Source organism: Taudactylus pleione, unplaced genomic scaffold, assembly GCF_031769625.1.
Source record: "Taudactylus pleione unplaced genomic scaffold, aTauple2 ptg001092l, whole genome shotgun sequence".
NCBI lineage: Eukaryota > Metazoa > Chordata > Amphibia > Anura > Myobatrachidae > Taudactylus > Taudactylus pleione.
This window is the reverse complement of record NW_028285493.1, coordinates 605,647-617,500: the sequence shown is the minus strand read 5'-3', so window position 1 is coordinate 617,500 and position 11,854 is coordinate 605,647. Positions and strand designations below refer to the sequence as shown.

The 11,854-nt window shown below is 46.7% G+C and overlaps 1 protein-coding gene across 5 annotated transcripts in view; it reads right to left on the bottom strand.

Annotated features, from left to right (window-relative positions):
- The window catches only part of LOC148453761 (RNA-binding protein Nova-2-like), a 108,610-nt gene that overhangs the window by 23,862 nt on the left and 72,894 nt on the right, over window positions 1–11,854 (bottom strand). For 4 of the 5 annotated variants that reach the window (XM_088461759.1, XM_088461761.1, XM_088461760.1 and 1 more), the window contains one exon: window positions 4,395–4,541. In XM_088461759.1, coding sequence (XP_088317885.1) covers window positions 4,395–4,541 — 147 coding nt within the window. The remainder of the gene's footprint in view (window positions 1–4,394; window positions 4,542–11,854) is intronic. The other variant, XM_088461763.1, reaches the window with a different exon arrangement.

Sequence of the window (11,854 nt, the reverse complement as noted above, 5' to 3'; positions counted from 1 at the left end):
GCATTAGGACCCAGAGTCTGTAGGAAGGTCTGACCTGATGCACTCTGTGCTTTCTCCTCACTGTACATACTGTATGGGCATTAGGACCCAGAGTCAGTAGGAATGTCTGACCTGATGCACTCTCCTCACTGTACATACTGTATGGGCATTAGGACCCAGAGTCAGTAGGAAGGTCTGACCCGATACACGTTCTCCTCACTGTACATACTGTATGGGCATTAGGACCCAGAGTCTGTAGGAAGGTCTGACCTGATACACGTTCTCCTCACTGTACATACTGTATGGGCATTAGGACCCAGAGTCAGTAGGAATGTCTGACCTGATGCACTCTCCTCACTGTACATACTGTATGGGCATTAGGACCCAGAGTCTGTAGGAAGGTCTGACCCGATACACGTTCTCCTCACTGTACATACTGTATGGGCATTAGGACCCAGAGTCAGTAGGAAGGTCTGACCTGATGCACTCTGCGCTCTGCTCCTCACTGTAAATACTGTATGGGCATTAGGACCCAGAGTCTGTAGGAATGTCTGACCTGATGCACTCTCCTCACTGTACATACTGTATGGGCATTAGGACCCAGAGTCTGTAGGAAGGTCTGACCCGATACACGTTCTCCTCACTGTACATACTGTATGGGCATTAGGACCCAGAGTCAGTAGGAAGGTCTGACCTGATGCACTCTGCGCTCTCTCCTCACTGTAAATACTGTATGGGCATTAGGGCCCAGAGTCTGTAGGAATGTCTGACCTGATGAACTCTCTCCTCACTGTACATACTGTATGGGCATTGGGACCCAGAGTCTGTAGGAAGGTCTGACCTGATACACGTTCTCCTCACTGTACATACTGTATGGGCATTAGGACCCAGAGTCTGTAGGAAGGTCTGACCTGATGCACTCTGTGCTTTCTCCTCACTGTACATACTGTATGGGCATTAGGACGCAGAGTCAGTAGGAATGTCTGACCTGATGCACTCTCCTCACTGTACATACTGTATGGGCATTAGGACCCAGAGTCAGTAGGAATGTCTGACCTGATGAACTCTCCTCACTGTACATACTGTATGGGCATTAGGACCCAGAGTCTGTAGGAAGGTCTGACCTGATGCACTCTCCACACTGTACATACTGTATGGGCATTAGGACCCAGAGTCTGTAGGAAGGTCTGACCTGATACACGTTCTCCTCACTGTACATACTGTATGGGCATTAGGACCCAGAGTCAGTAGGAATGTCTGACCTGATGCACTCTGTGCTTTCTCCTCACTATACATACTGTATGGGCATTAGGACCCAGAGTCAGTAGGAATGTCTGACCTGATGCACTCTCCTCACTGTACATACTGTATGGGCATTAGGACCCAGAGTCAGTAGGAAGGTCTGACCCGATACACGTTCTCCTCACTGTACATACTGTATGGGCATTAGGACCCAGAGTCTGTAGGAAGGTCTGACCTGATACACGTTCTCCTCACTGTACATACTGTATGGGCATTAGGACCCAGAGTCAGTAGGAATGTCTGACCTGATGCACTCTCCTCACTGTACATACTGTATGGGCATTAGGACCCAGAGTCTGTAGGAAGGTCTGACCCGATACACGTTCTCCTCACTGTACATACTGTATGGGCATTAGGACCCAGAGTCAGTAGGAAGGTCTGACCTGATGCACTCTGCGCTCTCTCCTCACTGTAAATACTGTATGGGCATTAGGACCCAGAGTCTGTAGGAATGTCTGACCTGATGCACTCTCCTCACTGTACATACTGTATGGGCATTAGGACCCAGAGTCAGTAGGAAGGTCTGACCTGATGCACTCTGCGCTCTCTCCTCACTGTACTTACTATATGGGCATTAGGACCCAGAGTCTGTAGGAAGGTCTGACCTGATGCACTCTCCTCACTGTACATACTGTATGGGCATTAGGACCCAGAGTCTGTAGGAAGGTCTGACCTGATGCACTCTCCTCACTGTACATACTGTATGGGCATTAGGACCCAGAGTCTGTAGGAAGGTCTGACCTGATGCACTCTGTGCTTTCTCCTCACTGTACATACTGTATGGGCATTAGGACCCAGAGTCAGTAGGAATGTCTGACCTGATGCACTCTCCTCACTGTACATACTGTATGGGCATTAGGACCCAGAGTCAGTAGGAAGGTCTGACCCGATACACGTTCTCCTCACTGTACATACTGTATGGGCATTAGGACCCAGAGTCTGTAGGAAGGTCTGACCTGATACACGTTCTCCTCACTGTACATACTGTATGGGCATTAGGACCCAGAGTCAGTAGGAATGTCTGACCTGATGCACTCTCCTCACTGTACATACTGTATGGGCATTAGGACCCAGAGTCTGTAGGAAGGTCTGACCCGATACACGTTCTCCTCACTGTACATACTGTATGGGCATTAGGACCCAGAGTCAGTAGGAAGGTCTGACCTGATGCACTCTGCGCTCTCTCCTCACTGTAAATACTGTATGGGCATTAGGACCCAGAGTCTGTAGGAATGTCTGACCTGATGCACTCTCCTCACTGTACATACTGTATGGGCATTAGGACCCAGAGTCAGTAGGAAGGTCTGACCTGATGCACTCTGCGCTCTCTCCTCACTGTACTTACTATATGGGCATTAGGACCCAGAGTCTGTAGGAAGGTCTGACCTGATGCACTCTCCTCACTGTACATACTGTATGGGCATTAGGACCCAGAGTCAGTAGGAAGGTCTGACCTGATGCACTCCTGCAGATGTGACTGCAGCTATCTCAGTACTGTGTGTGAGAGTGGTAGACAGACGTCTCCCGCTTAGCTCCATGTGAGAGACCCCAGTGTATACCTGTATACAGCTGTTCCAGTATCCTGCACCACTACGCATTAGCAGCACACACTCACCGGCTGGTGAGCTGTATAGAACCCCGCTCTGCTCCATCACGTAACAGTGAGTACGGCTGTACCTGCAGCACCACTGGGTAAGTAACCGTGCTGCTCATAGTGTGCCCACATTACGATCCTTTCCTACAGTTTGCTGATGTATATTTAATGGCCCGTTTTCTGATCTAGGTTTGGTGCCCTGCGTGATGCCCCGGTTGCTGTGTAACAGTTTGGGAGCAGAGCATCTGAGACCTCGCAGAGCAGTACGGTGAGAATGCAGCATGCATGGCATTGCTCAGCCCGCCTGGCAGTAAGCTGTTCCCATGGCAACACATTAGGGCCTGTGTCAAAAGTAGGATTAGAATGGCACAAGCTATGGCGTAGAGAGTCTGGGCAGCAGTGAGCTGTTTCCATGGCAACGTGAGCCCTTCTCTGTTCTGTCAAGCTTGATTGGCTGTGGGACGTAACCATGGCAACCACTTATAGTGCAAGCTTCGGCCTACAGGGACTTGCCCGTGCCTTTGTATGAGTGAGCACAAGCTGTCAACATGCCAACCTCGTCTTACATGATACTGGCACCTTGGCATTCGTAGCACGCTTGCTGCATTATGTGCTGCCAGCAGAGACCGCGCAATTCTCTAATACACAGAGGACGTACAGAATCTCCTGCATCCCGGGTGAAGGGCCAGCAGGCAGTAACCCCTATCTGCGCCATTTATTCTTATCACTAACATATATATATATATACACACACACATATACCCACACATATACCCACACATATACCCACACACACACATACATATATACACACATATATACACACACAGTATAGGGTGACACTTACAGAATAAACCTACAGGTACATTACCGGTACATTGGTGGGCAGAGGCCACCACTTCCTAATGTCAGCATCAATGATTGGGCTCCAGTCCAGCCTCCGCTTCCTAAACGCTGACTATACCATGACGTACACGTGACGTGACGCTGACTATACCATGACGTCCACGTGACATGACGCTGACTATACCATGACGTACACGTGACGTGACACTGACTATACCATGACGTACATGTAACGGGACACTGACTACACCATGACGTACATGTAACTGGATGCCGACTATACCATGACGTACATGTAACTGGATGCCGACTATACCATGACGTACATGTAACTGGATGCCGACTATACCATGACGCACATGTAACTGGATGCCGACTATACCATGACGCACATGTAACTGGATGCCGACTATACCATGACGTACATGTAACTGGATGCCGACTATACCATGACGTACATCTAACGGGACACTGACTATACCATGACGTACATCTAACGGGACACTGACTATACCATGACGTACATGTAACGGGACACTGACTATACCATGACGTACATGTAACGGGACACTGACTATACCATGACGTACATGTAACTGGACCCTGACTATACCATGACGTACATGTAACGGGACACTGACTATAACATACATACTTGTAACGGGACACTGACCTGGATAGAAGTCCTTGGATTTGGAGAGTTTGATAGTTGCGCCCGTCTCCCGCTGTAGCTGTACAATCGTCTGACCGCCTTTCCCGATAATAGAGCCAGCGGCATAGCTGGGTATTAACACCTTCAGGAACAGTTCTCCCTCTTCTGCTAGAAGGGATACAATGTAACCACATTTAATACAAGTGTTGTAACTGGTTATTAATATAATAACTATTTATCTATAATATATTATTAATAATGGAAATAAAGGATATGGCAGTGAGGCGTGTCGTATTGTGACATATTCATATATATAAAAATGGAAAATGACCCCTTGAGGACTGTATATAGCGCCAGACAAAATGAAGGCTTGTCAGCGACACATTTGTATAGAGGTAATAACATTGGGCCTGATCAGAAATGACGCTAATCCCATACGCAGCTCCTGTGCGATAATATGCAAATGTCACAGACGCTAAGGGAGGAAGGAATGTACTGAGACGCCCACCTGCGGCTGCGTAATAAGACAACATAGATCATTCGCTTATTGGTCATCTGAGGAACCCTATGTATGCACAGAATGGCCCTGAGACGTTGGAGCCATTTTGATGGGATCGCTGATGCAGGCTGTGACACGCCCCAAAAACGGTCACAACAGCCTGTAGTGTTTGCCGCCCCTGTGCTTTACCTCACCCAAACGCTCTCTGACTGTCAATCACGATGTGAGCGACTACGGTAATGTACATTGAGGAATAGTCAGAGTGACTTAGACGAATTCGCACTTTACCGATAATGGCTCAACTGCGTAAATCTCGGCTGTGTGTACAACTCTGAATCAGGCAGATTGTACCGGTCATACAATGTACATAGCAGCCATGATGTGACTACGCTGATTACATTCCCAATAATCAGTAAGAGGACGAGTCCATTCCTCCATTTATAAGGCAAATGGGGGGGGCTTTGGGCCTCGTACATACAGGTGTCAATGGTGACTTAGCATGCCGTAAAGCTGATAGGGCCTAATGCAGCAACAAATGCAACTGCGAATGCAATAGCGATTACGCAAGAAATCTCACTGCGATAGTAAGCTAATCCACTACGATGACTATGCAAACTCAGCACAACATAAAGACGTCCACCTTACCTTACACACATCCGTAATACTCAGCAGGACTGCGACACCATCAGTACCATCACAGCCTCACACACACTTACACAGGCTCTGACCTTACTCAGGAATTACTAACCTCATCACACGCAGTGATTACACAAGACTGAGACACCATCAGTAACATGGAGTACCATCACATCCTCATACACACTTACACAGGCTCTGACCTTACTCAGGAATTACTAACCTCATCACACGCAGTGATTACACAAGACTGAGACACCATCAGTAACATGGAGTACCATCACATCCTCATACACACTTACACAGGCTCTGACCTTACTCAGGAATTACTAACCTCATCACACACAGTGATTACACAAGACTGAGACACCATCAGTAACATGGAGTACCATCACATCCTCACACACACTTACACAGGCTCTGACCTTACTCAGGAATTACTAACCTCATCACACGCAGTGATTACACAAGACTGAGACACCATCAGTAACATGGAGTACCATCACAGCCTCATACACACTTACACGGGCTCTGACCTTACTCAGGAATTACTAACCTCATCACACACAGTGATTACACAAGACTGAGATACCATCAGTAACATGGAGTACTATCACATCCTCACACACACTTACACAGGCTCTGACCTTACTCAGTAATTACTAACCTCATCACACACAGTGACTACACAAGACTGAGATACCATCAGTAACATGGAGTACCATCACAGCCTCACACACACTTACACAGGCTCTGACCTTACTCAGGAATTACTAACCTCATCACACACAGTGATTACACAAGACTGAGAGACCATCAGTAACATGGAGTACCATCACAGCCTCACACACACTTACACAGGGTCTGACCTTACTCAGGAATTACTAACCTCATCACAGACAGTGATTACACAACACTGAGATACCATCAGTAACATGGAGTACCATCACATCCTCACACACACTTACACAGGCTCTGACCTTACTCAGGAATTACTAACCTCATCACACACAGTGACTACACAAGACTGAGATACCATCAGTAACATGGAGTACCATCACAGCCTCACACACACTTACACAGGCTCTGACCTTACTCAGGAATTACTAACCTCATCACACACAGTGATTACACAAGGCTGAGAGACCATCAGTAACATGGAGTACCATCACATCCTCACATACACTTACACAGGCTCTGACTTTACTCAGGAATTACTAACCTCATCACACACAGTGACTACACAAGACTGAGACACCATCAGTAACATGGAGTACCATCACATCCTCACACACACTTACACAGGCTCTGACCTTACTCAGGAATTACTAACCTCATCACACACAGTGATTACACAAGACTGAGAGACCATCAGTATCATGGAGTACCATCACAGCCTCACACACACTTACACAGGCTCTGACCTTACTCAGGAATTACTAACCTCATCACACACAGTGATTACACAAGACTGAGAGACCATCAGTAACACGGAGTACCATCACATCCTCACACACACTTACACAGGCTCTGACCTTACTCAGGAATTACTAACCTCATCACACACAGTGATTACACAAGACTGAGATACCATCAGTAACATGGAGTACCATCACATCCTCACACACACTTACACAGGCTCTGACCTTACTCAGGAATTACTAACCTCATCACACACAGTGATTACACAAGACTGAGACACCATCAGTAACATGGAGTACCATCACAGCCTCACACACACTTACACAGGCTCTGACCTTACTCAGGAATTACTAACCTCATCACAGACAGTGACTACACAAGACTGAGACACCATCAGTAACATGGAGTACCATCACATCCTCACACACACTTACACAGGCTCTGACCTTACTCAGGAATTACTAACCTCATCACACACAGTGATTACACAAGACTGAGAAACCATCAGTAACATGGAGTACCATCACATCCTCACACACACTTACACAGGCTCTGACCTTACTCAGGAATTACTAACCTCATCACACACAGTGATTACACAAGACTGAGATACCATCAGTAACATGGAGTACCATCACAGCCTCACACCCACTTACACAGGCTCTGACCTTACTCAGGAATTACTAACCTTATCACACGCAGTGATTACACAAGACTGAGAAACCATCAGTAACATGGAGTACCATCACAGCCTCACACACACTTACACAGGCTCTGACCTTACTCAGGAATTACTAACCTCATCACACGCAGTGACTACACAAGACTGAGAGACCATCAGTAACATGGAGTACCATCACATCCTCACACACACTTACACAGGCTCTGACCTTACTCAGGAATTACTAACCTCATCACACACAGTGATTACACAGGTTGCGTAGGGCACCGCAGCGGCTAATTTATGCATGCCCCTGCAATGGCATTTAAATGCACTTGCACGCCTGAGTTATCCCAAAAAACCCCCATCACCACCCACAAATGGCACTTCCTGTCAATCACAATGTGATGGTTCTGCGTGGTCACTGCGATCGCAGTCCCGATCGCAGTGGCCGGTTCACGCACTGTGATGCATATGCATGCACAGTACGTGTGACAGGACACCTTTTGTCTAGGCCGGCCCTGGTCACGGGTTAGCGCTTTTGGAATCACAAATCACCGTCAGTGACCGCCTGTCACTGACTCCGCCTACTGTGCCTTGGGCGTGTAATGATGCTGCCACCAAACTCTACCATCGGTGTTTGGAACCGCTTTTTATGTTACCCTCAGGCTCCTACCTCGGCACCTGGAACCGCTTCTGCTGCGTATGCATTTGACTAGCTGCGGCCACACTCCCTGATTGGTGTCGGCTGATTCCTCCTGATCCCTTGCAATGGACCAGGTCTACACGGTAGCTGGCAGAGGGCTTGAACTTGGAGACGCTGAGCTCTTACCCAGAACAGCTGGAGAACAGAATAGCGTTTTGCGCAATCCTGTTGTCGCAGGGTACAGATGTAGTCGAAGTAAAGGCAAAAGGTGTTTATTGCTCAACGTCTTAAAGAAGACAACCTTCTGCCTGAAGGGGAATATCACACAGAATATCAAACAGCAGTTCTTCTCCACAAAGGATTGTCAAAGATTTACCACATACAGGGCTCACAGTCCCTCTTTTTATATCATTCTTACACACAATATCACAGGGGGGTTAATCCGCCCTGTGTTCTTCTCAACCAATCATGGTGTCTCACATAATATAATGTAACCACATATTACATTTCAAAGGAGTCACCCAATTTCCTCCTTTCTAATCTACCACCTAAAAGCAGTTCCCTCCTAAACATAAACTGATTTATCATCCAGTATAACTGTCTCCTAACATGTGATATAACATCCCACAGGAAATGGTAAATTACATTCATCCTTTGATACATTTATCACACAGTGACAGAATATCTATGTAGAATAACCAGTAATATTATTCACTTTCATCTTCCTGCAATAATCAGGAAATCAGGAAAAACATATCACAGTAAGCGCAGACACACAAGAGACAGTCTCAGGGACATATCACGGGAAGTGCAGACACACAAGAGACAGTCTCAGGGACATATCACAGGAAGTGCAGACACACAAGAGACAGTCTCAGGGACATATCACAGGAAGCGCAGACACACAAGAGACAGTCTCAGGGACATATCACGGGAAGTGCAGACACACAAGAGACAGTCTCAGGGACATATCACAGGAAGTGCAGACACACAAGAGATAGTCTCAGGGACATATCACAGGAAGCGCAGACACACAAAAGACAGTCTCAGGGACATATCACAGGAAGTGCAGACACACAAGAGACAGTCTCAGGGACATATCACAGGAAGTGCAGACACACAAGAGACAGTCTCAGGGACATATCACAGGAAGTGCAGATACACAAGAGACAGTCTCAGGGACATATCACGGGAAGTGCAGACACACAAGAGACAGTCTCAGGGACATATCACGGGAAGTGCAGACACACAAGAGACAGTCTCAGGGACATATCACAGGAAGTGCAGAGACACAAGAGACAGTCTCAGGGACATATCACAGGAAGCGCAGACACACAAGAGACAGTCTCAGGGACCTATCACGGGAAGCGCAGACACACAGGAGACAGTCTCAGGGACCTATCACGGGAAGCGCAGACACACAGGAGACAGTCTCAGGGACCTATCACGGGAAGCGCAGACACACAGGAGACAGTCTCAGGGACCTATCACGGGAAGCGCAGACACACAGGAGACAGTCTCAGGGACCTATCACAGGAAGCGCAGACACACAGGAGACAGTCTCAGGGACATATCACAGGAAGCGCAGACACACAGGAGACTGTCTCAGGGACCTATCACAGGAACTGCAGACACACAGGAGACAGTCTCAGGGACATATCACAGGAAGTGCAGACACACAGGAGACAGTCTCAGGGACATATCACAGGAAGTGCAGACACACAAGAGACAGACTCAGGGACATATCACAGGAAGCGCAGACACACAGGAGACAGTCTCAGGGACATATCACAGGAAGTGCAGACACACAAGAGACAGTCTCAGGGACATATCACAGGAAGTGCAGACACACAAGAGACAGACTCAGGGACATATCACAGGAAGCGCAGACACACAAGAGACAGTCTCAGGGACATATCACAGGAAGATTTGCCCATTTGTCTCTCCTCACACCCTTCCCACAGAAAGCTTCTATCCTGGTCTCCTTCTAGGAGATGACAATCAGCATCTAACTTCCTGCAGAGACAGAGATGCTGGTCATGTCATATTCAGGCATATTCAAGAAGTGCATTTTCTCTACAAAATATACATTTACCATATAGTGCATAGCCTATTAAACATACGTTGCTTCATTGCAAATCAGCTGCAGTGCATTACAGCAATACATATATACTTTAATACAGTTTATTATGAACCATGTGCAGTGTGCTTTTACACTGTGTCCTGTGTCTAACTGTGTCAGCGCTGGATGCAGTGGGAGCTGGCTCTCCCTGTCTTCCAGGGTGCAGCCACACTCTACCCACACTCCCCCAGTGCAGCCACACTCTACCTACACTCCCCCAGTGCAGCCACACTCTACCCACACTCCCCCAGTGCAGCCACACTCTACCCACACTCCCCCAGTGCAGCCACATTCTACCCACACTCCCCCAGTGCAGCCACACTCTACCTACACTCCCCCAGTGCAGCCACACTCTACCTACACTCCCCCAGTGCAGCCACACTCTACCTACACTCCCCCAGTGCAGCAGGTCCAGGCCGCGGCATATAAAACATTAAAAGCACACTTATTAACACAGTGCCTAGCGCAGAGTATACATTTACAATGGGCGCCTGGCGCCTTTTGTCCTTTTAAAAAATGGTGCCGCAGTACAGGTGTTAACCCCTTCAGTGCCGCTGCCACCATTATACACGTGGGACCGGCCTCCGGCCACAGTATGCAACAATCGGCTGGTTGTGTGCGTATTAGCAACTGTGATCTTTGCTGAATCAGGCCCCAAGATGTGTATTTAGGGGTATATTTACTAAATGTTGATTTTAATCGAATTCAAATCGATCAACAGTGATGTGGTCTTTCTGCGGCTAAATAACTAAAATTTACGAATAAAAAAAAAAAAAAAGAGCAGAAATTGTCTGTTAGTAAACGTGTGATTTACCCCCAAAAACACAAAATCGATGTTGATCTATTTTAATAAATTTTCGTCGATTGCAAATTGAACACTAAAATCATCCTTTAGTAAATATACCCATTATAGTTTCTTATAAAAATATTTCTTTATGTAATATTCTTAAATGGCAATCATCATTAGCAACAGCAATTCTCCATGGTCACCAGTAGGGGTGCTGTTTGCACTTTGATAGATCTGCCCTTTAATGTTTTTTTCCCCTCACAGGGGCAGCTCTATACACACTGATAGATATCTACGATAGACATTGGGTGTACATATTGATAGATATATATATATGATAGACATTGGGTGTACACACTGATAGATGTATATGATAGATATTGGGTGTACACACTGATAGATGTATATGATAGACATTGGGTGTACACACTATTAGATATATATGATAGACATTGGGTGTACACACAGATAGATATCTATGATAGATCTCTATGATAGACATTGGGTGTACACACTGATAGATGTATATGATAGACATGGGGTGTACACACTGATAGATGTATATGATAGACATGGGGTGTACACACTGATAGATGTATATGATAGACATGGGGTGTACACACTGATAGATATATATGATAGACATTGGGTGTACACACTGATAGATATATATGATAGACATTGGGTGTACACACTGATAGATATATA